This window comes from Equus caballus, chromosome 16 (genome assembly GCF_041296265.1).
Source record: "Equus caballus isolate H_3958 breed thoroughbred chromosome 16, TB-T2T, whole genome shotgun sequence".
Classification (NCBI taxonomy): Eukaryota; Metazoa; Chordata; class Mammalia; order Perissodactyla; family Equidae; genus Equus; species Equus caballus.
This window is the reverse complement of record NC_091699.1, coordinates 88032693-88058493: the sequence shown is the minus strand read 5'-3', so window position 1 is coordinate 88058493 and position 25801 is coordinate 88032693. Positions and strand designations below refer to the sequence as shown.

Below are 25801 nucleotides of genomic sequence, written 5' to 3'. Positions count from 1 at the left end.
ATAGTAACCTTACCTGTAAGGATTTAAGAAAATTAAAGAGCCATTATGTTCCATTATAAACCATAAAGGCTTACTTAGCATTGTTCATCTTGTCCTCATCAGAAAGGGTTTCTCTCTTGACCATTTCTTGACGAACTGCATTTGGTGCAATGGCATCTATTAAATCTAGGACAGGTAAACTAGTGCTAATAGATTTGTCCTGGAAAATCAAGAATAGATGAACATTCATAAACACCTTACGTTTAATTTCCATAAATGTCAGACTCTTCTGGTCATAACCATATAACTGAAAGCAATTTATAAATTTTCTTTATACTTAATATTCAGCTTCTCTGCAACCAGCACACATCACAAACCATTTAAAATACACTTTTCCTTCCATCTTTATAGAGCTTACAGTGTAGAGTTCTCACCATATCTGAACAAGGTTTGTGGACGTGACGATCCCTAACGTATGCTAACTGCAGCATCCATTCTGTACGAAATAAACACTTTTGGAAGGGAACAGGAGATGAATTTTAAAATAATAGTTTTACAAGTTCTAGTAATATTGTATTTCTTAGACCATGGATTCCTAAGCCTTCACTTAATATTTTTCACAAAGAAAAATGAAAATAATAATGGAAAGGAACTAACATTTACAAAGGCATTATTCTTGTTGCTTTGCATGTTCAGCTTGTTTAATCCTCGTAATAGCCTGGTAATAAAGAAATTTTTAATCTCTCTTTTAAAGATGAAGAACATGAAGCTATGTCATAGAGCTCAAGCGACTTGTTCACACATCCAGTGAGTAGAGACTAGTATGGAACCCATGACTCTAATTCCCAAGGTTCTCTTCATTTTTGAAGTTACCTCCAAGGCGAACTAAAAATGAACAATTTCTAGTGGATAGAGCATTGCAGTTGAAGTCAGAAATCCTGGTCTGAACTGATTTTACCACTTATCAGTACTTGAACAAATTATTCGTTCCGTCTCTCAGCTTGAAGAGTGGGCACTGTTGCTGGCCTACCCAGAATCCACTCACTCCTTACTACTTTCTCCATCTAACAGAACCCCCACTTTTGCTCTCTATCCATACTTCCCCTCACAAGGACATGTGCTCAGGGAAAGCTGACCCCATCCACAGCTCCAGGAGTGACCCTGAATTAGTCTAGGCCAGGAATTCTCAATGGCGGGTGGGGTAATAAACTTATTCTTTTATGTATGAAGTATACGGTGCATAAGACATACAGTAATATCTATGGCATTAAAATTTCATGGGGGAGAAGCATTTAGGAAGAAAATGTTTAAAAAGACTCCCTAGGGGAACAATAATGAGGGAAAGGTTGAAAAACACTAGTCTAAACCAAATAGAGGAATCACATGTGATTACTACTATGATTTAATTTGGGCTCAATTTAATTTAATGTGAGGCCCTCACTATTCAGGAAGAGCTATGGGAAGCCAGCAACCCCTCCCTCCTGGATGTGAATGAGAAGATAAAATCTCTGGTCCAACCAGCAGCTGTCCTATGACCAAGAGGAGAAACCAGCTTTAGGGTGAAGTTGGCACTTTGGATGGCAAAGCAGAGATGGACAGAAACCTGAGTCCTGAATGACCTTCAATTACTGGCTCAACCAGCCCTGGAGCCTACCCTGCTCTGGATTTCTGTTATTGCCCTGGATCTTTCCTTTTGGTTTAAATCACTTTAAATTGGGTTTCTGTTACCTGAAGTCAAAATCACCCTTTGCTAATCACTACAGTGGGAATGTTACAGGATTCTTGAGAATACTGAGATAAAATAGGCCAAAACATCTAGTACAGTTCTTAGCCAAATGTGTTTCTTAATAAATGTTTGATAAAACAATTGGAAGCCATGTGAAGAAGTGTAACAGGCTGCCTTTTTGGGCCATTGATCTATGAAATACTACATTTATTAATTTTTGAAAATTTACATTCTTCATTTTCAGGAATGTTCATTTTATGAAACAAAGTTTTTGAGGGGAGTAAGATTGAGCGCTCTCACTGCTGCAGCCCAGGTTCATCTCCTGGTCAGGGAACCACACTACCAGTGTGTCAGTCATCACATTGTGGCAGCTGCAGCTGTGAGGCTGAAAGCTATGCCACTGGGATTTCAAATACCAGCAGGGTCACCCATGGTGGACAGGTGTCAGCAGAGCTTCCAGACTAGGACAGACGAGGAGGAAGGACCTGGCCACCCACTTCTAAAGAAACTGGGCATGAAAACCCTATGTATAGCAGTGGTGCGCCATCTGGTACAGTGCCAGAGGACGAGAGGATGGCACAAAGACCATGGGGGTTCTGCTGTGCTGTGCACAGGGTCGCTGGGAGTCGGAATCAACTCCAGGGCACTAATGACAAAGAAGGAGAGGAGTAAACGTAATTAGGGTCTTTCAGTCTATCTGGTGCTAGTAATCCGGATCTGGTTTTTGGTATCCTCTGTATTCCTGGAAAATTCTCAAACCTGTTTTCTCAGTATGTAGTCTGCAGACCACCTGCATGAATAATCCCCTGAGGTGCTTGTTAAAAGCACAGATTTATCCCTCCACTCAAATTAATGAGTCAGGTTATCTGTGGATGGGGCTAGGAATCTACATTTTTAATACGCTTTCTAGATGACACTAATGTACACCATTATACTTTCTAAAATTAAACTGAACATTTGTCATTCTATAACAAATTTCAAATTTCTATGTACTTACTTTTCACATATTTCTTTTTTTTATTTCTTTTTTTTTTTAAAGATTGGCACCTGAGCTAACATCTGTTGCCAATCTTCTTTTTTTTTTTTTTTCCTCTTCTTCTCCCCAAAGCCCCCCAGTACATAGTTGTATATTCTAGTTGTGACTGTCTCTGATTGTGCTATGTAGGATGCTGCCTCAGCATGGCCTGATAAGCGGTGCCATGTCCACGCCCAAGATCCAAACCCACGAAACCCTGGGCCACGAAAGTGGAGCGCACAAACTTAACCACTCAGCCACTGGGCCGCCCTGTCATATAATATTTCTATGATGATTCAAAACCAGACAAGTGGCTTAATTGTGCTATAGAGAGTTTTTTTTAAGTTTGGGAAAAATTGTTCATTCTTGTCCCAGCTTTATTGAGGTATAGTTGACAAATAAAATACTAAGATATTTAAAGTGTACATCTTGATGATTTGATATACCTACACATTGTGAAAGGATTCTTCTCATCTAGTTAATTAACGCATTCATCACCTCACATATTTATATATATATATACATATTTTATTTTTGGTGAAAACATTTAAGTTCTACTCTCTTAGCAAATTTCAATTATACACTATAAAGTTAACTATGGTCACCATGTTAACATTAGATCCTCAGACCTTATTCATCTTATAGCTGAAAGTTTATACTCTTGTGTGGTATTAAATATTTCTTGACTTAGATTTAGGAAACAAGGATTTTTCCACCTATTTCCTTGTGATTCACCTTGGGCAAAACTTTTACTGAGTTGAATGAAAAATTAAGTTTCTAAAGATTACATCAGATCCCTTATCTTCCTATTTCCAAGAAAATTAGCCTATCATTCAACTCCTTTTACTGTCAGTGAAAGACATTTTACTTTTGTAAAGGGGGCAGGGGGTATAGTAAAACCCTTATTTAGTATATAAATACATTTCATCATTTTTCCTTTCACTTTCCTTAAGTTAATCATAAAGAAATTACTTAAGCAAAAATAATTTCTAGAATCTTAAATGACAACTAGCTAGAGTTTGGCTTGATTTTCAAGATAATGAATTGTACCATCTCTTTCTCTTAACTTGATACACGTTACTGTTAGAACATTCCATTCCATTGCTCTTCATGTCATTTTTGAAAGTAAAAGTGGAAAAACAGTGATGTGGCCACTAGAGTTCCCTAAAAAGCTCCACAGGAACCTCTCCACATATGATGCCCTTATATTATATATTGGCAGTACCAATAGTGTAGTAAGACCCATTTACTGAGCCCTTAATTTGTGCCAGGTACTACTGAGCTCTTTACATTTGTTAACTTAGTTTGACAGAAGAGAGATATTAATATCTCCATTTTACATATGGGGAAATAGAGGCATAGATAAGTTAATAACTTGCCCAAGGTCTCACAGATACTAAATGGTGAACCAAGTAAATTCAGTTTTATTCATAAGCGATGTAGCCCAGCTGTTGGTATAAACTGCTAAGGTTTCTGTAAAACACATGCCCTTCTCATGTGCTCCCTACTCCCCTGAGCTTATTTCTGGAGTACTGCTGACACCCCATACTGTGATTACTGTTTTCTTATTACCTCCTTCCCTGAACAGTGAGCTCTTTGAGGGCATCATGTAGCACAGTGACTAGCAAAGCACCCGACACAGGGTAAGCTTTGAACACTAATGGAATGAATGAGCAGTATGTCACACAGCTAATAAGTGGCTGAGCTGAAGTCAAACACAGGGCCATACAACTCCATAGCTGGCTTTCAACCTGCAGGTAGACAGACCTGGATGTGAAATCCAGCTATTCTGCTTAATAACTGTATGACAGTGGACAAGTTATTTAGCTTCTCTAATGCTCACCTTTTTGCTTATAAGAGTTACTGAGATAATTAAAAGAAACAATAATGTGTAAAGTGCTTAGCATAGTGACACACAGGACTCAATAAATCATAATTACTATGATTATTGTTATTGGTTGATATCTTATCTTTTTATCTTCTTGGTGAGGGAAAATACTTTGCAACTAAAAAGGGTATATTTGTCTTTTCTGAAATTTCTGAGTATAGCACTGCCTTGATCATGATTAATAGGTTCTAACTAGTACCACTTACTATAGCTTTCAAATATAATGCCTTCTACAGTTGGAAAAAACCTCCCCACCTCAACTATTTTTTTGGCATTCACTGCCACATTTTTTAACTATTTATAGTCTCTTTAAAGATTTTATTATCAAGTACCTCCTTGATGTCAAGCCCTACTACAGTATACTTCTGCCTCCTCCGTTCTAGGTAAAACCATACTCTCAAGTCTGCTGTTCTCTGCAAGCTCTCTCCCTCACAGGCTTTGTGTCTCCCCTTTTTCCAACTTTCTCTCTGGTTCAACTGATCACCAAGTCTGTATTCCCAGATTTAATATCTCCTTTCCTCCAACTCCCCATTTCCTGAAAATTACCTCAAATTCAACAAGCTCAAAACTGAATTCATTGCCTTCTCTGGAACGCAGCTGCATCTCATGACATCTCCACTTGTGTGTTATCGTTTGTTTTCCAATTCCCCAGGCCCCAAACATCAAGTTTTAACTCTTCTCTCTTCTCCTGTGCTTCTCTAAAGCAAGAAGCCAAATCCTACCTGTTCTTTTGCAATAGCAAGTCACTATCCATTTTTTTTCCCAACTTATTAATCATTTTATTGAGTTCACAGTGGTTTATAACACTGTGTAAATTTCAGGTGTACATTATTATATTTCAGCTTCTGTATAGACTGCATCGTGTCCACCACCAATAGTCTAGTTTTTATCCGTCCCCATACATATAAGGAGAACAGACTGGTGGTTACCAGAGGGGAAGGGGGTGGGGGAGGGTGAAAGGGGTAAAGGGGCACATACGTATAGCAACTATCCATTCTTAACATTCCCAGTGCCCACCCCCAGCTCCGTCCAGATCCTTATCACTTCAAACCTGCGTTCTGCCTCAGCTTCTTATGGACTGTCCTTGCATTTAAACCATTCTTCTTCCAACCCATCCTGCTCACCACGTTCCAAACAGTAGTCCTAAAATAGTCACTTTTCTTACATTACTCCCTTTTATCAATACCCTTTATTATGGCCAGATTCCTCTAGAATTTTGACCCAGCCTCTATCTTGCACTACATCCCTTAGGAACCATCCTCTCTAGCCAAACTTTCTCCTAACCTCCTCAGACTTGCCTTTATTCAAGATGCACCCATTCTAGCTTGTTATCCCCTCTTGTTCTCCACCAGTTCAAACCCCTCCTCCATCTGTGATGCTCAAATCAAATCCAGTTTTCTCCATCCACTCTTCACTGACCATGCATTTGGAAATAATCAATTAGACTTACTCACAATATTAGTTGTATTACTTCTTTGGATTTTATTATTTACTCTGCACTAGTTACCTTCTCAGTTATACAAATTTTGTCTTTCAAATAAACGGTAAATGCTCTGAGGGTCAAATTAGTTTCTGATATTCTATATCTTTCTCTTTACCTCGAAATGTTGCTTAATAGTAAGAACTCAATAAAAACTTATTAATTTGTTTCTAAATATTTTCTTGTATTTGATTTCATTATAGACAGGCTTATTATTTTTCGTAAATTAATGTACAAATGCATATAATTTCAGTGTAACAATTTTAAAGAGTAACTTCCAATTAGATAATTTTATATATCCCCTTTCCTGTTTTACATTTTTAAGTTGTATTCTATGTCTAAAATATATAAAGACAAATCATAGACTAAAAAAACCTTTTTTTTAATAAACAAAAACTCAATGTCATTAGTTCCTTCCAAGATGGAAAAGAAAAAAATACTCTTGAAGTAGGACTCAGGCAGCATCTCTGCCAACATCCAACTGTCCTGTTAAAACTAATTTGGGGCTCAGTGTTTGGTAAAGATGAGAAGACTGAATTTGTCAATTTCTGACATTTCTTCTGCTCTACACTTTAGAGCAAAGGCAAAGAAGAGAATAAAGATGGGTGAATAACTCTTAGGAGAGCTTAGGGTTTCATCTGTTTGCACTCTTATTTTACTGAAAAATTACAAATTGCTGATTTTTCACATATCATAATAAAATCACAAACACAAGGCTCACTGAATGAATGTGTACAAGCAGACATGCTTATTTGTAGCTAACATCAGCTTGCATGCAAAAGCAAAACACAATGGAAATGCATGAAAATTAGTGGGTATGTATGTGCAGATTACATTTTGAGTGCTTTATGAATCATCCACAAATGCTGGAAGTGAGTGTTATGCGCCATTATGAAGCCAGAGGACAAGATATTTTTTTCCTACCAGTTTTCTCAATTCCCACTTGAATCGGTTTGGCTGGCTCTGTTATGCCTTGGAAATGATGTCAATACAATTCTGAGACTGCTGCTACGGAGCACAAAACATTATAGGTCCTATATAAACAAAGGCTTTTTATATTTCTTTTCACTTGACAATTGGATTTTTTGGCTCTACTCTATTTCTTTTTTAAGATTAGCTTACCAGAGTCTGATAATATTAATCTGCATTTATACTCAATAGGACAACCAATAAAAATATAAGAATTCAAACTGAATATTCTTGGTTTATGCATGCCAAATAATTAGTATGCTTAAGCTCATAAATGGTGTATTTCTGAGACATAACATTAATTCTGAACCTAAACCGATGTAATTCCCAATAAAAATTGCTTCCTAAACTTAATATCTTACCAAAAAAATTTTTAAATAGCTTTTGATTACCTTGAAGCTGGAAATAAAAGTATTTTTGTTTGCACTTTTAAGAGTCTCATTGACCCATCTAATAATGATGTCGTCATTTACTTTTTCACCCTCTCCAAGATCTGATAACACATTCAATGTGTACCTGTAACAGAAAAGATGCATATTTGAGACTGAAAGGGATGACATTTGCTCTCACATCATTTATATCAATATTTAAATAAATATCTAAGAAATATTTTCAGTCCTAATAAGTATTTCTAATTTTAGTCTGATATTTGCACTTACTTACATTCCAAAGTTACAATGCTCAGTAACCAGAAACAAAAACTATGATGGTATTAAAAAAATTAAAACAACTTCTAACAAAGCAGTTTTTAAGAGGCATTAATAAGAGTGTGTTTCTAGAAACTGATCCACTTTTAAAATAAAGTATAATTTACAAAAAATATATCAAGTAAATCATTTAAAAATTAATATATTTTGCAGTGTGTATTTCTTCTGTGTTTATCTTTCAAAAATAGCTAAAATTTTAGTTCAAATGATTCGTTGAAGGAAAAGTAAGAATTCAAACTAAATATTTTTTGTTTATGCATGCCAAATAATTAGTAAGCTCATAAGCTGTTTCTGAGATATAACATGAATGTAATTCCGAACCTAAACCAATGTAATTCCCAATAAAAATTCCATCCTAATCTTACTTTATCAGAAAAAATTTTTAAATAGCTTATAAGCATATCAGCCTTTACCTTCTCATCAGCTGCCATAACAATGCCAGGGTAAGTGTTGAATTCCCTTCATTTAGGTCTTGTCCACCAATGCCAACCAAGGAGAATTTGGCCTTATCCTTCCCAAGTTCCACTGCATAGTTACAGTTTTCAATCTGTAGAAAATAAGTAAAAGTTTTGGTATAAAAACAAATTTTTTAAAATATTTCTTTCAATATGCCAGCCTAGTTCAGGCATCTGAAAAATAATTACAATGACACCTTAAATTTATATGACGGAATTTCATAATAACCCAGTGCAATTAAGGAAATAATTATTCCCATTTTATAGTTGAAGATATCAAAGCACTGAGGGGTTAATCTAAATAAAGAACTGGCTAGAAAGTTTTAAGATCCTCTCACCCTAAAAGCCTTGACTGTCCAAAATTACACAGTTTATTAGTGGCAAATCCGTGACTAAAAAACTAGGTTTCCTGCATTCCATGACTAGAGGTAATAAACATTGTCTTTTCTAAATTCAAAATTAAAGAATAGAGAAGAAATTGTTTCCTTAAGAATCTAACTTCATCTCCCATATCCTTTATCCAGATCTCACTCATCCTCTAAAATTCAGCTTCTAGCTCACTTTCTTCAATAAAGACTTAAGCTTAACAGTACCCGCTGATAATGACCGATCCCTTGTTGAACTCCCAATAATGCTTATTGGGTAATGCTTATGCACCGTCTTCTACTTACACTTTCTTTTGCCAACCATAGCATGAGCTCCTTTTAAAGGGCAAAAACTATAAAGTGTACAAATCTGTATCACACTCTCCCACCCCTGGCCCAGGACCTGTCAGTGCCCTGCCTACAGTAAGAATCTGATGAAAGAACACCAACCAAATTACTTACCTACCTACCTACTTCTTTTTAGTGGTGTAAGTCCAGTTAAGTCCTTTCTCTGGTAAATTTTTTTGTCTACTCTGGCCTCTATAGAGGTTTATTATCTCCAGTCAGCTAATACTGTACTTCGAATTTCAGGGTGTAAATACATATATAAATTCTTATGTATGTAAGTCTTTTTTTCTCTAGTGAAATTGTAAGCTTTCACAATCTTGTAATATCACCAGTAGTAAGAAGTGCTTACTAGATACTTTTTGGAATAAAGTAAACATTTAGTTAAGAAAAACAGTATAACTAGTTTCTCTTGATTTTCTTTCCCAAGTTAGTTAAGGCTTCATTACAAAACAATGTAACTGAGATACACAGATATATTTTTTCCTAAGAGTAAGAAAATATTTCCAGGAAAGGTGAGAAAGGGATCACACAATAACAAAATTTACACAAATAAAGGGATATTGTTCTTTAAAGAATCCAAATTCCCAAAGGTCAGTTTGTTACAAATAAAAATGCAAGATCATCCTTTGAACCTGCTGTAACATCTGCCTGGTTCTCTTAATAAGTTAAATACAATCTTTGATATGTATTCATTTTTTAAAAACACAAGGAGACAATATTCCAAAATTCTTTTTCCTAGTAGTCATATTATATTATAGATTTCGTCTGCCTAATAGAAATATATGCTATAGAAATGCACAGAGCGGAAAAAATGGAATAGAGTCCTAATTTTTGGAAAACAGCATCCGAACTCTGATTATGTAACAGTGTTAACAGGAGAGATCAAAACCAGCATATTTTCCACTGACGCTCATTTCAACAGGAGCATTTTCTAGCAAACTGTAATAATCACTTATGCGTAAAATTTGTTTCAATGTGTAAAATTGTTCCATCTGTTTATAATTAGACCAAAATTCCTGAGGGGAATAATGATGAGAAAGGAGCTCAGAGCAGTCTAGAGGCCTAAGATGTTGATATGACCAGCAAGGAAAAGGAAACTGGAAATGGATGCTAGCATAAGGGAAAAGACGTGTTCTATTTTTTGGCAACAGTTGGTTCCAAATTTGTCAAAACACTTCTAAGATCTGGAGAAGTACCAAACTAGAGAAAGAATGAGAAATTAGGTTCCTAGAGGTAAGCCATGTTTATAGTAGTACTTAACATTCTAAAACTGGATCTGCGCCCTGAGGACGTAAATATAGAAAGTTAAGAGAGTTGGGCCAAGAACTGAGCCTAGGGAATTCCTAGAGTTGTTGGGCTAGAAGATGAAGAGCCTATGAAAGTTAAGAATGAGCACACAGAAAGCAAGAACAAAACTGGAGAGTGCCGTCTCACAGAGGTAATGGAAGAAATGATTACCAGGCACTTCAAACGCTTTGGACAAAAGCGAAGCTTAGGTCATTTGGAAAATGAGAAAAATTACATAATAGGATACGGGGCTCCGGATGAAAAGAAATACCGAAGAAATAATGAAGACAAGACTCTAAGTGGTGCAGCTTTACGAACTTTACAAATGAAGCAGTGATGTCTGCTGACGAATGCCCAACGTCCAGAAACTAAGTCCCTGAGATACTGTGTCATGAAGGTCCTGCTTCTTCATTTTTTAAACAACTTGAATTTATTTCAGGCCTTATGTTTCATTCTATAAACAGCTAGTATTTGTTGAAAGGAAGCATTCTACGTATGATTCATTTGTGACATCTTATAATTAACATTAAAAATTCCAGGTATAATGAGTGATTCAATTTCTGTTTTCCTGTTAGATTGTGCATCTGAAGTTTTGATTTTAAAAAGTTACATGAAATTAGTTAACAAAATTTTCAGAATTCTACTTGCATGAGAAGAATTATAGGCAAATCAAATAAAATCTAAAATGTACCTAGTCCAATTGCTAGAAATACTGACAAATATAAATATAAATCTCTTGCAATTACACGACCCATTTAACTACTTTTAATATTATGATGTATTTCCTTTTTGTCTTTCTTTTGAAAAATTATAAAGCCTATAAATACATATTCATTCTAGAGGTCTGGAGGAAGAACAAAAGTCTTTCTTGAATGCATGTCTGTGTGTGTGTGTATTTTAAACAAATTAGACTCATATGTATACATGCAATTTTGTATCCTGCTCATTTCTATGTCACTATTACTAAAACACTAAAAATGCTATTTCTTAATGGTACATTTTATTTCATCTTATGGACGTATCATATGTGAAAGCTTTATTGAACAACTAAGTTGTTTTCTCTTTTTTTGCTCTACAAACATTACTATGATGAGCATTTTTGTATACAAGTTCATGTCTTTCTGACTATTCCATCAGGATACATAAGAAGTGAAATTATTAAGTCAAAAGACTTTTGAAGATTACTAATATGTATTACCAAACTGATTCCACAAAGTTTACACAAACGAACACTACTTCTAACACTGGATGCAGTACAATTCCGTTGTTTCCTATTTTAAATTGTTTTTCTTTATTGTGGGTGAAAAATTTTTCATATGTGTATTATCTACTGTTATTTCTTTTTCTGTGAATTGTTCACTTTCGCATTTTGCTATTAGAATTTTAGCAATAGCAATCGAGTTTTAGTAATTGATTTGTATGAACTATTTATATGTTAAGCGTATTAACCATTTGTCATATTCATTGCAAATATGTTTCCAAGTTTATTATTTTTATTGTTTGCTTTTTAATTTTATGGTGTTTATTTTTTCATACAGAAGTTTTAAATTTATATGCAATCTACTATATCAATTTTTTCCTTTGTAATTTCGTTATCATTCTAAGAGTAATCAATCATTCACTTCTATTTTCTTAAAGTTTTATTTATTACATTTAACCCTTCAAGTCTTTACCTTTAATCTGTTTGGAATTTATTTTAGTGGATGATATATAGTGAAGATCACTTTTTTCCCTAACAAAATAGTTAATCAGTGAGCCAGCCCTGACGGCCTGGTGGTTAAAGTTTGGCACACACTGCTTCAGCCGCCTGGGTTTGGTTCCCAGGCCCAGAGCCACACCACTCGTCCGTCAGTAGCCATGCTGTGGGTCAGCTCACATAGAAGAACTGGAAGGACTCACAAGTAGAATATACAACTATGTACTGGGGCTTCGGGGAGGACAAAAAAAAAAAGAGAGGAAGACTGGCAACGGATGTTAGCTCAGGGTGAATCTTTCCCAGGGGGAAAAAAAAAAACTTAATCAGTTGTTCTAACATCATTTTTTGGATGATCCTTCCTTTTCCTGCCAATTAGCAAGCACCTTCTCATATATTAAGTTCTTCTATTTTAGGATAGGTTTCTAGGTTACTCTATTCATTCCATGCTTAGTTATGTATTAAACCATTTCAATTACTTTAGCTTTATAATAAATTTTTATATATTTTCTAACAGTTCCTCCCTCAATAGTCTTGGAAAACGTTCTTATTGAATTAGGCCTGTTTGTTCCTCCAATGGAAGTTTAGAATCACTTTATAAATCTCCTTTCCCAACACACTCATACATATGCCCACATATACACAAAAGGAGAGTTATTGGAACGCTAACTGGAATTATTTTCCACCTCTTAATTTGTGAAACTTAATATCATTATAATATTTAGTCTTTCTATCCAGGAGTGTGGTCCTATTTGCATTTATTCAACTAGAGATAGTTTTTAAATGATGAAAATGCAGGTCAATTTCATAACACCATACTGATAAGTTAAGGCAATTTGAGTCCATTAATTTATATACATTTTTAAACTATTCACATCATTTTAAATGAAAGAATAAAGTTAAATGAAAGTATAAAAATTTAAAAGTCCAACACACTTTCCCTGTAGAAAGCAAATAATCCTGATACAGAAGGCAGAAAAGCAAAGCAAAACACAGAGCAAAACTTGAATATTCAAGTGGCAATTCAGCAGAACAAACATGAACACCAAGGACAGCACAGGTCCCCTGTTTGAGGAAGGAGAAGATGGAGACAAATACTTCTCTTTACCATTCTTTTTTTTTTTTTAAGATTGGCACCTGAGCTAATATCTGTCACCAATCTTCTTTTTTTTCCCCTTCCCTTCTTCTTCTCCCCAAAGCCCCCCAGTACATAGTTGTATATTCTGGTTGTAAGTGCCTCTGGTTGTGCTATGTGGGATGTCACCTCAGCATGGCCTGATGAGCAGTGCCATGTCCGAGCCCAGGATCCGAACTGGCAAAACCTCAGGCCACTGAAGCGGAGCTCGCCAACTGAACCACTTGGCCACGGGGCCGGCTCCTCTTTACCATTCTTCTGCCAGATATTCTCCCACCAACTGTAATCAAGTCACTGCCCTGCTCACAAACATTTAATGGCTTCCCACTGCGTAAAGTTTAAAACCCAAACAATTTAATCTGACATTCAAGGCTCTCAACATCTGGCTCCAATCCAAATTTTTAGTGTTCACATTCACTTCTTACCTATCAGAATCCTCTGCTATAGCCAAACTATTCTCCCCCATTCCCAGAAACACATTTTATACCTTCCCATCACTATCCCTTTTCCTGACCCTCAGCCCCCTCTCCAGCCCCCTTCTGATAAAATCCTATCCACTTCTCAAACGCTAACTTGAATACCACCTCCTGCATGAAGCTTCTCAAGATAAGTGCAGCCTGTGGCCTTTTCTTCTGTCTAACTCATAACATTCACCTTTGCAGGCGCTGTACTGTATTGCAGATGTTGGCACACATCTTGGCCCTCTCATTTCTTTCGGGCATCCTGAAGACCAACTCCATGCCATGAACTATTTTATATCCTGCACTGCACTGTACAGCTAGTGGCTAATCAATAAGTATCTGTTGAAAAATATTAATGAATAACCAGTGAAGATTTGGCAAGTTCTGGTGGTTATGAAATAGGAATGCATTTATGACGCATCTCAAGAACACTAAGTACTACAACTTGAGAAAGACAAAAGCAGTTATAGAAAGGGTCTGACTGGGGAGACTGCCTTCATCTTTCCAAACACTTATTCAAGCACACTTGTAAACAGGCTATTAAGCTTAACACATTTTGGTTTCAATCAGAACTGTCGGGAGAGATCACACTTTACTAAGCTTTAGGGAACTCTAAATCCTCTGTTTTCTATCAGAACAGAAATAACATATCCATGGTCATTATTTCATTCACCTTCTTCATGTTTCCTCCAAGAGCAGGATAAGGAGGTTTGTTGACTTGGCTCCAGTTGACTGGCACGCGGATCATTTCATAGAGCTGAAAGATCACTAATGCATCTGTAAGGTCACTAAAACAGAGAGAAAAGAAGATGAAGGACCCATTTGACCCAGACCTCCTAATCTAGGAATCTAGCCAAAATTTTTTCATAAATGTTTACAAAGATATATGTACAGACATTCATTGCCACAGTATTTATAAATTTGGAGACAACTTCAATGCCTGGCAGTAGGGGCTGTTTTTAAACTATCTGCACCGTGGACTCCCAGGCCACCATGAGGTGGATCTCGATGTACTGACATAAAAAGCTTTACCAGACATATTAAGTTTAAATAAGCAAGTGGTAGAACACTGCATACATTTATTACTATTAAATTTATTTTGAAAAATAAGAGTATTGTGTGCTATGGACTGTAAATAGCGATTACCTCTGGGCAGGAAAACAAGGAATATGGGAGGGGTAAAGGAGGAATTATCATGTTTAATTTTACTCTACATACTTACAGACTTTCTGAAACTTATACAGTGAGAATGAGTTCATGTATTACTTATGTATGATTTTTAAAACTTTAAAAAAATAGTTACATAAAAATCTCAATAGCTGCTCAGTAGGCAGCTGTTCATGTTAAACAATGAGTGTTAAGAGGCAGGAATTTATGAGCAAGCAGGATGATGGAAGTAATACCACTACTTTGGAAGGCAGCTATGCTCACCACTACACCACCAACGCACACTACTACTACTCTGGATTCAGAAATACATTCTTCTGAGATGATGAAAGTATGTCTATTGAGTCTGTTTCCAATTCTTTACTCTAAGGACATAAAGTAACAGCAATTGATTTTAAAATTGCTAGCTCTGTGCTGTATTGCGTGGCTTTTCTCCCTCAACAGCTCGTTTGCTGAGTTATGTTTTGCTAAGGTTCATATTCAAGTTACTGTGCATCTGCGCACACACCACATGGCAGTGGAGGGGCTGGGCCCTGTGCTGAGTGATGAAAGAAAACATCTATTATGAAGGTAATTAAGAGCAGATGAGGTCATCTATAAGCACATGGGGAATTTTATATTAAAAAAAAACTAAAGTATTGGATAGCTTCTGGAATCTCATCTGTTGCATGAAATTTTCTTTTTTACTTTAAATGAATTCACTATTATTTCTATGGATTATGGTATTACTCATGTTTTGTGAATAGGGAAACTGAGGCCCAGAGAGTTTAAATGATTTCCAGAGAATTCAAGATGTGATCCAGAACAAACCTGTCATAGAAAAATTCTAGAATAGTTTTTAAAATATATTTAATAACTTGTTTAAAGGACAGAATTTTCGGTTAAAATCAACCTAAAGATTGATAATGCTTTGTTTTGGTATATATATGGTTTGGTAGGTGAGGAGAAACCACTTAGGGGCGGGTTTAGGAATATGATCCAGACGCACATTCACAGACACATGGTTCTGGTGCCAACTAGACCTCTGGCTATTGATTTTTTTCTATATCTGATGGTTCTCGTTAAGGTTATGTTACTTTTGAGGATTTTCTGAATCCCCTTTCCCAAGAAAACATAACATAAGCGTAGAAGCCCTGTGCTAGCATTTCTAGATCTACAGAACTAGAAATAATCTTTAACTGAAACACTGGGTCAATTCTCCACCGTCAACCATAGAAAACTCTAGTGTTCTTGACATTTATGAAGAAGTTACTATGAGTCTCCACAAATCTTAATCCTCTAGTGTTAAATTTACTTTTTAACGAAAAAAGAAATACATGCACATTATAAAAAACCCCAAAAAACTCTAAGTTACTAGAATTAAAAATAAAACTCTCCTCATTACCCTCCACTCCTACTTCCCAGGCTGCATACAGTTTTGGTATTCGTCCCTCCAGATGTTTTTTAAAAAATCATATACCAGTATGTATACATTCAATTTTAAAATAAAAATGGGATCCTACTATATCTATGATTATTTTCTCTCAATTTATATTATAGACATTCTTTCAAATTAGTCCATAAAGATCTAACCCCTTCCTCACCTCCAGCATTTGAGTCTTTTACTGCCCTGCTGTTATAATAAGAGTTCCAGTCTAGATGATGTGTGTCTCTTGTGATCTAGCTGGAATTTACGCCCTTAAACAATTATCAAACCATAATAAGGCAATCCTGCTTTTAGATTTTTAAGGATATTTTGAATGTACACCAAGAAGCAGAAATTACTGCACCATAAATCCTCAGTTAGCCAGTGAACTTTGTCTTTTGTGGCGTTACTCTTCAGTTCATATTTAAATAATTTAGTTAATGTTCATTAAGGAGTTTCCTTGGTGTGTAACCTACTAATAGATTTAGTTAATTAGACCGTTTTCCTAAAAAATATACAATTAGCTGAAATTGAGCTCTTTTGCATTTTAAACTCAGGCTGGTAGATCCTGGAATACAGAGAGAAGGAAGGTTTTCTCTCATCCACACCTAGAGAGACACATTCTCAGCACTACCAGAGAGAACAGGAAATGATTCAGTAAACTATTAGACACACCAATGTTAACAATGTGTTGTCATTTTTTTTTGGTGAGGAAGATGGGCCCTTAGCTAACATCTGTTGCCAATCTTCCTCTTTTGCTTAAGGAAGATTGCCCTTGAGCTAACATCTGTGCCCATCTTCCTCTATTTTTCGTATGTGGGACACTACCACAGCACAGCTGGACAAGTGGGGTGTGGGTCCGTGCCTGGGATCCAAACCTACGAACCCCAGGCCTCCAAAGTGGAGTGTGCAAACTTAACCATTATACCACCGGGCTGGCCCTGAGTTGTCATTTTTAAACATGAAAGAATAAGATAAATTATGACAATTACTCAGGGAAAGCAAGTTATTTCTATAAATTAGAAAAAATATACACAACAAATTATGGGATAATTGAGGTTTTGGGCAAAAATATATTAAAGAATGTGAATTATAATGAAAAATATTGATATAAGAACAATTTAAAAATATTACTGTTCTAATCTGTTAAAGTTGAAATAATTTATTTTCCTGATCAATAATTTTAAAAGAGTAAGATGGATTATCTCTACCGAAGTGTTCATATTATCAAAAATTATAAGTAATTTTATCATATTCCTATCCTTTTAAATAATTCTTTACTTTTCTTTTAAAATCCATTATTGCCAATCCCCAGCATTCTGAAACTTTAAAGCTTGGCTAAGATTCTTGTGCTTTTCAGAAAATATTCTCATGTAAACATACTTACAGTTTGAAACTTGAAAAGTTGGACCCTGGCCATAAAGCTAAAACACAAGAAAATATTTACCTGTATAAATGATTAATGTATGGGTTGACCCCCAAGGAATTCATCCAGTTCCGAAAGGTCCTCTCTTCCTTGCTCTCTCCTAGAGGAGACACAAGCTCACACTGATGACTCAAGACACATGGAATCAAGAACTATATTTTAAGCCATTCTGGCAGGTACAAACAGGCCATACATACTTTGCCATGGTTCCTGTGATACTGCAATCCTTTTAGGGGGAAAAATTCTAATTGCCAAAGTCCCTTTTTTCCCTCTGTTTAGAAAGCCTCCATTTGCTCTAAATTTCTCCACCTAAGAGTCCTTTATTGGATGTCTATGAACTACTGAGCCATGGGTTTCTCCGTCCAGAAGAGTAACAGATAAACTTATGTGGTCATATCTTTAGTTATGATTACACACAAAAGGGGTACGCTAAAATTAATAAAACAAAATCTTCAGCAGTCAGGGTAGTATTAGCAAGTTAAACAGAAACAGGAAAGCTGCACCTTCCCCAGTGCGGTGTTTCTAAAGCTGCATAGATTATGGTTTTACGCAGAAAAGTTTCTGGGCACACAGACCTACATTTTAATTACACCAAACAGTCATGAAGGGGGGAGGGGATTACAGGTAATATAAAAACAAGCAATGAGGGGATATAACTATTTTATAGACTTCCTGAATTATTTTAGATTGTCACTACTAAAAATACATAAGTGACACAGCTCCCACGCAGGGTGCTAAGGGAAAGACACATTTCCTCATGCTAAGTCCCTAGAGCTCAAAGATCACCTCAAGAAGAAACTCCTGCAGGCACTGTTCTTTAACCTGTGACCTAACCTTCCCGAGCGTTCCCTTCACAGCAGTGCTTACACCATCTAGAAGGAAAACGTGGGCTCCGGTTGCCACAAAGTGGGCAGAGAGAGACGTGAGCGCTCCTTGCCATGTCTGCCTTCTAGTCATCGTCTGGATTGCAAACAGTCCTAAGTGACTCTCTATAATATTATTGTTTGTTTTTCAGTAAAGTTAGGGGATAACAGAATGGCCCAGCCTACATCTCATCACCGGACTCCTGAAAACTGAAACATTTACACCTCTCATCACTTCTAAACCACAGACAAGTTCAAGTCACTCTCTAGACTTTGGTTCATGTGGGATTCCCAGGACAATGTGGCATATAAATCTGTAACCACCTGAGCTTCAGGGGCCCATCCTGCAGAGCCATCCCTGCGGTCATCTTCAGACTAAGTGCCACAGACAGCATAAACCTGCACACCCGGAATAGAAGCTAAAACCTTGCAAAATCTAAAGGATTCTGTTTTTTGTGCCAACTCTTCAGGAAATAATCTGCCCAGCGAATTTTCATGTGGTTTCAATGCCATTATGTAACAGCTTTCCCAGAATCTACTTTAATTCTTGCTCTATTAAATTATATAGCCATATATTTCTTGCCTAAATTTTATTCCCTCTGGTCTGCAGAAAAGGTAACTGATCAGGCTGTTGCATCTGCCACTACCACTTTATAATACATATATAACCTACAGAAGAACCTTTTTCAAAAGAACGAAGTTAAACTAAATATTCCTAGAAACCATGCTTGCCTTGTTTGTAGGAGTTATTAAACAGGAGCAAATTAAATATCTGAACTTTCTCTGAAGTGTAATAAATAAGAGCAGACTACAATCAACAGCTTGATGCATGTGATTTGGATTTAGCTTTTAGTGGTTTCTCTAATGACAATGTTATTTTGCCATATATATAATTTTTTTTCCAGTAGTTAGAGAATTTTTACATTATTTCCATCTACGAAAATCTAACGTTTTAAAATTACAAACACTGAGAGTGTAACAATAGTTTAGTTTTTAATTAAAATAATATCCAAATTCTGCTGAACCTGATAATATAGTGAAAAATATTTTAAAAGACACTAAACTTGTATTTTGATTGAGTTTTGAAACTATTATAAGCTTCAGAGGTTCTTATTTCTTCCTACTGTTCTCAACTAATTATAGCATTATTTTACTTTTTGATGCTTGGAAAGTAAAATAGGTTTTTTTAAGTGAGCATTTATTTATCTAAAACCATTTCAAGTTGTCTTGGTAAATAAATGCTCAAAGCCAGAAGCACTGTGCATTTGTGCAAAAGCCATGGTAAAGCATTAGAAAAACATATGTATTCCAGATTGGAAATGCTGTCTGGATTGCAGACAATTAAAGCAATCTTAGAAGTAAAATCTTAATTGCTGATATAAAAGATAGAAAAAACTATAAGACATTCTTTTCATTTTCAGGGCCAAATTGACATCTGCAATTGATAAAAGTGTCAGAAAAAATAACAAATATATTAAAAGTAGGCTACTAAGAAGAAGAAAAGGAACCAACGTTTAGTGAGTGAGTACATTTAACACTAATGTGCTGATGTACTAAGTGTTTGTCTCTTCCCGACCTGACCATTACTGAGCACATACTGCATGCATACTCTTTCATTCATGAGGTCCTTTTAACTGGCTCTATAATTCTTCCAAATAAGTATTATTAGTCCTGTTTCATATATGGGAAAACCAAGGCTCACAGAAGTCCCTCAGATATTAAATGATGTAACTATGATTTGAAGAAAGTCTAATTCTGTGGCCTATGTATTTTCTATCATCACAAATGAATCTCTCTCTATGGTCTTTCTATATGTAGCCTACATATTTGGCTCAATTTAATATGAAGGTTTAATATTTAATTGGGCTTTTAATTTTAATTCCATACAGATAAAATTCTTTGCTAATGAGGACATACTAATATATGAATATGGGATGTGAGAAGGTCAAGCTTCAAATTTCATAAGGATCTATAAAAACAAATTTACAGAGGAAAAAATTCCAATGACAAAGTCAAACACATTTTTGGCAGATGTATCAGGATATACATATGTTCTAAATGAAGATGATTGATAAATATTTCTCACAGTAACTTCTTATACCTAGTAAATACTCATGGAAATATTTAGCAATCCTAGTCACACTGAAAAATTCCAAAAGCATGCTGAAGACTAGCAAAAGAATTCAAACGTGACAAAGGAGAACAAGCAAGTTGGAAAAGATATCTAGCAAGAATTTGGTGACTATAAAAAGCAGATCATTTTTAATATGCCACTGTAAACAATGTCTTCTACTATAAGACACAGAGGGATTTTGAAATTTTCCAGACTGATAAAAACTTAGAAGTCTTCCATTTTATTTAAGTTTTTTAAAGTTCTAATCTCTCCCCCTAAATTTCTCTGCTGAAAAAGCTACACTTTTATCCATCTTCCCTCTCAGTTACATACCTATGTAGAGAATACCATCCTTATTTGATTTTACTGGACCCCAGGAAGAGTAAACTGAATTAATCATATTCCTCAAAGAACTCATTTGTTAAATCTGAAACTTCTTTCATTAATCAAAAAACTGTAATTATAAAGTGACAAGGACACTACACTCTGGTTGTAGCAAAGAGAAAAAGATCATGAAACTGATTTCTCGTTCTGTCTCACACTGGGGAGGAAGGGAGGACGGTGGGTGATGTGAGAGAACGAACATTGCAGCATCAAATCCCCCCACCAGGAAGCATCTCTGCTTAAGGGCTACTTTCTCCAAACCAGGGCAACTAGCGAGAATATTTTACCATCAGCCCCTACCTCTGACAACCGCCACCACTGCTGCCACTGTTTTTACTTTCTGTCCTGATTCTAAGGTGGGTTTTGGCATGCATGTGAGTGAGAGTGTGAGAATGGGAGAAGATAAGAAGAGAGACTGGGATACAGAGAGAAGGAGAAAGAACTAAATATTGAGAATATTTTTGTCATTATGACGCTTCATCTATCCTAAGCTTCAATAATATCCAGTAAATGTAACATAGCTAAATAATATACAATAATCTGTGTCAGAGAACCTAAATAGACCCTTTCAAAGATTAGCTGCGATAAAAATAAGTTTGTTTATTCACAGGAGAGGGATAAAGGCACTACATCAAATCATGAAATCCAATCATCAAACCTGATTTCTCATGTGTTTATAACTACAATCTCCCATCATTAGGGAAGGCAAATTAGGCGGCGAGTTTACATAATCAAGCCTTGCACTGCTATTCTAATTAAGTTTCATTTGTGTTTCTTGGTTGTCATTCATTCTTCAGGCATATTAAGACAGAAAAAACACAGCATGAACAATGCAAAAAATAAATATCAACTCAGAAAGAACAAATGGTACTGATAAAAAGAACATTCAGAATGAATACATTTATAGAGTATAGAAAAGTACTAAATACAGTACCTACATTAGGAGGGGTCAAATCTGCATTTCACGAAGCAAAACAGGAAAGTATTATAAATTATGAGACAGATAACAATAGCCCACACACAACAAGACAAGTAATGAATATTGTAAATTTTTTCATGTACACTAAAAACATTAAAAAGAGAACAATACTGGAGTCAAACTGCAGCTTTCAATGGAGGAAATAAGCTACAAATAATTATTTTTTCCAATAGATAATTCATTGTCCATATTGGTGGTGGAGTTATGTTATGCAGCTATTTAAGAAAATATTTTAAATGTATGACAGTTTTCACTAACCTCTTATGGAGAAGCGAGACAAGTAAGATTTACCCCAGCATTCTCTTTTAACCAAAACCAATAACCACTTTCTTTAATGTGAACATTTTCACGGATGCACATGCCAACACACAGTAAATTGCATCTCCCACCGCAATCCCCTTCCTCTGACAGTGAAGTAGCATAATAGCACAAGAAGATACATACAGTGAATCAGTTAAAGGCAGAAAGAACATACCTTCCAACAGATTCATATCGATGTCATTATTATCAGGCTTGTGTAGGCATGGGTAGGTGTTAAACAGGTTAGCTACAAAAGCTAAATTAAGTTTAGGATTGCCTGAAACCACATCAGCAGGAGTCACAAACTGTCTGCAGCCCAGTTTATCTGCTTCCTGAAGCATAAATTCAGCACGCTTCATGTCATTTCTCTCCTAACCAATGAAAGAAAATAAAAATAGTCAAGGTTAAACTTTTGATTGGCATGCTTTTTTTATTGATCTACATATTTATAAGCAATTACTTTTTCGGCAATATATCAAACAGTGGCTCAAAATAAGAACAGAATTTGCAAGAATTCCAACTCAATTTCCCATTTAAAAAAATATCAGTAAGAACAAGTTTATGAGTTTTCTTGATGGGATCAGAGTAATATTTCACCCTCATCGCTGAAATACATACTCAACAAAACTCTCAAATATTATATCAGTAAGCTCCTCCCGGTCAAATTGGAGGTAACCTGGTTAAGGACACATATTAGAGTGCCTTCTGGCTAAGAGGCTGAATTGCCTCACTCATTCTACCCTGAATGCTATTTCCAGTAGACTCTTTTCTCAATGAAAAACAAGTTGGGATACATAAAAAAATATTAAAATCAGAAGGAACAGTACTTTCCACAGTTGCAAAACCCTAGAAACAAACCAAATGCTTATCAACAGGAGAGTAGATGAATAAACTGTTATATTCACACAATGACATACAACAATATGAGCGACTCTTATCAATATATCAAAATAAGTACTAGAAGTTTAAATAAGACATGATAAACTTTATATGAAATTAAAAAGTAAAATTAAAAAGTTAATTTTGTAAGGAATGTATTTGGTTGAAAGAAAACTATGTAAAAAGAAAAGCAAAAGAACACTGAACAGGGGCTGGCCCGGTGGCCGAGTGGTTAAGTTTGCGCGCTCCGCTGCAGGCGGCCCAGTGTTTCCTTAGTTCGAATCCTGGGCGCGGACATGGCACTGCTCATCAGACCACGCTGAGGCAGCGTCCCACATGCCACAACTAGAAGAACCCACAACGAAGAATACACAACTATGTACTGGGGGGCTTTGGGGAGGAAAAGGAAAAAATAAAATCTTTAAAAAAAAGAACACTGAACATAAGACTCAAGATGGTTATTATTGGACTAAGGTGAGGCAGAGAGATGAGATGCAGAAGCAGCGCACAGTGAATTAACACCAAGGTCTTAGTAAGACTGAGGGACTAAGGGTCCATACGGGTTTGTTAGTTTCCAAAACAAACAAAGAAACAACTCCAAGCAAGAATAAATAAAAAGAGGGAGATAAATGGACCCGTGATGAGAGTATATCATGATCAAGGATTATGACTTATCTAATTCTGTGTGTCAGAGATGCAAAGAAGTAAAAATGTAAGTGAAATCAGAGAAAGGAATAGGTTCAATGCTATTAAACAACAATAAAAAGTTCCTAAGGTAGACATCAACAAATCACAATATGTGGCCCTTATTTAAATCTTAATTCAAATAAGCTATAAAAAAACGTGACATTTATGAGGCAATTGGCAACGTCAACATTGACTATATATTTTGATGATGTTATGGATTACTGTTAATTTTTCTAGGTATGATAAGGTATTATGGTTATATTTTTAAAGTGTCTTTTAGAAATACATATTGAAATATTTACCACTGAAATGATATGATGTCTAGGATTTGCTTCAAAACAATCTGGGAGAGGAGGGAAATAGGTAGGTGATAAATGAAAAAACATTGACCATGAGCTGATAATTGCTGACCTTTGGGGATGAACAGATGGTAGTTCAGTACACTAAGTCTGCTCACTTTTGCATATGGTTGAAATTTTCCACAAGTTTTTTTAAGTTCCTAATTTTCTAACTCAAAATAATTTGCAAATTTTGCATAGCTTAGCAAAAGTAAGTTTCTTACATTTCTTTTTAATAATGTGAAATATAATTAATTAGCAATGACTCAAGTTGTCTTTAAAACTAAATATTATGGATATTGCACTTTAAGTACTTAAAAGATTTTCATAAACTATAGTCTGACCAGATTTTAATGTTTAGCTACAACCATCCCTGATATTTACAGCTTATGCTAAAAGAAGGGGCTTCCTAGGAAATGTGTGAGATGGGTCAGCATCTGTACCTGTCCTTCCTACACCATCAATACTCAGAATTGCCACCTTTTATTTTGTGTATTTCGAAACGTAAGTTGGAAGAACTGATAACCAATTGCTTCGCCATCTAATAATGGCTTGTTGTTCCCTTCTCTAGTACACAGTGACAGTCACAAAAGCGTCCTGGTGAGTTCCAGTTATGTTGCACCAGGGAAAAGTCCACATACAATTCACTCCACATATACGCAAGGTCAGAATTACGCAATGCCCTTTCTTCAGTCATGACAGCCAGCTGGCTTAGCATGGAGATTTGGAGCCTAAGGCAGGAAAACACTTCTGAAGAGTAAAGGCCAAGCTTTAATGAAGGGCTGAGGACTCCACCAGGGAATGCTGCTTGGAGAGAACTGCTCTCTCAATTCTAAATTTGACTGTGCTCACTCGTTGAATTCAGAGAGACAGAAAGTAGAACTGTGCTTACCAGGTTACGGGAGAGGGGAATGGGAGTTATCGTTTAATAGATAGAGATTTCACTATGGGACGATGAAAAAGTTCTAGCGATGGCTAGAAGTGATGGCTGTAAACAATGCAAATGTACTTAATGCCACTAAACTGTACACTTAAAAATGGTTAAAATGGTAAATTTTGTTATATATATTTTACCAAACAAAAAAAATTTTAAATTAAAAACTGTACTCACATTAAATCCTGAAAGGTCAATGTCAATGGCAGGTTCACCAACCTGGTCACCTTTAGGTGCAATCTGATTAAGCAGATGAAAATAGGCTCTTGAATCCTTCAAGGAAAGAAATGAAATAGAATTTTTAAAATGAATAAAGTCATCATTGGATTAGGAAAAAAGTGCTCAAACTGAAGAAACACCCTCATCTCAAAGAATGGAGTAATAGTTCAGTAACTTCTTACTTATAGCTTCCTGAATGCACGATGCTGTCTCACATGTCAGAGCTTCTAGCAACACTTCCCTACACCTGGAATACTCTTCTTCACCTTTTTCATTTGTTTACACTCCCAAGCACCAGCATCAATTAAGATTAGGGCCAAATATAATCTTTGGAAGCCTACTCTGGTTTCTCGAGATGAATTAAGGGCCCTCCTCTATATTGCACAGCACCCCATGCCCACCTCTATAAATAAGCTGTGAGCACATGGTGTTAAATCATCCAATGAAGTCTTCTTCAGAGATGGCTATCATAATTTTTCCCTGTACATACATGTAGCTCCTCCCAGGGAAAGGCAGAATCTGTTTTCCCTCCCCTTTAACTTAGATGGGCCTTGTGACTTGCTTTGACCAATAGAATGTAGTGAAAGTGATGTTCTGGG

General features: G+C 35.8%; 1 protein-coding gene across 4 annotated transcripts in view; it reads right to left on the bottom strand.

Moving 5' to 3' along the window:
- PLS1 (plastin 1) overlaps positions 1-25801 on the bottom strand; it is a 107546-nt gene that overhangs the window by 1961 nt on the left and 79784 nt on the right. For 2 of the 4 annotated variants that reach the window (XM_001493516.7, XM_070238276.1), the window contains exons 9-15: positions 25161-25256; positions 22321-22516; positions 17528-17606; positions 14182-14296; positions 8178-8311; positions 7450-7573; positions 75-199 (exon numbers count right to left, since the gene is read on the bottom strand). In XM_001493516.7, the coding sequence (XP_001493566.1) occupies positions 75-199; positions 7450-7573; positions 8178-8311; positions 14182-14296; positions 17528-17606; positions 22321-22516; positions 25161-25256 (869 nt within the window). Of the gene's footprint in view, positions 1-74; positions 200-6987; positions 7097-7449; positions 7574-8177; positions 8312-14181; positions 14297-17527; positions 17607-22320; positions 22517-25160; positions 25257-25801 lie in introns of those variants that run through there. The other 2 variants (XM_070238277.1, XM_070238278.1) reach the window with 2 other exon arrangements.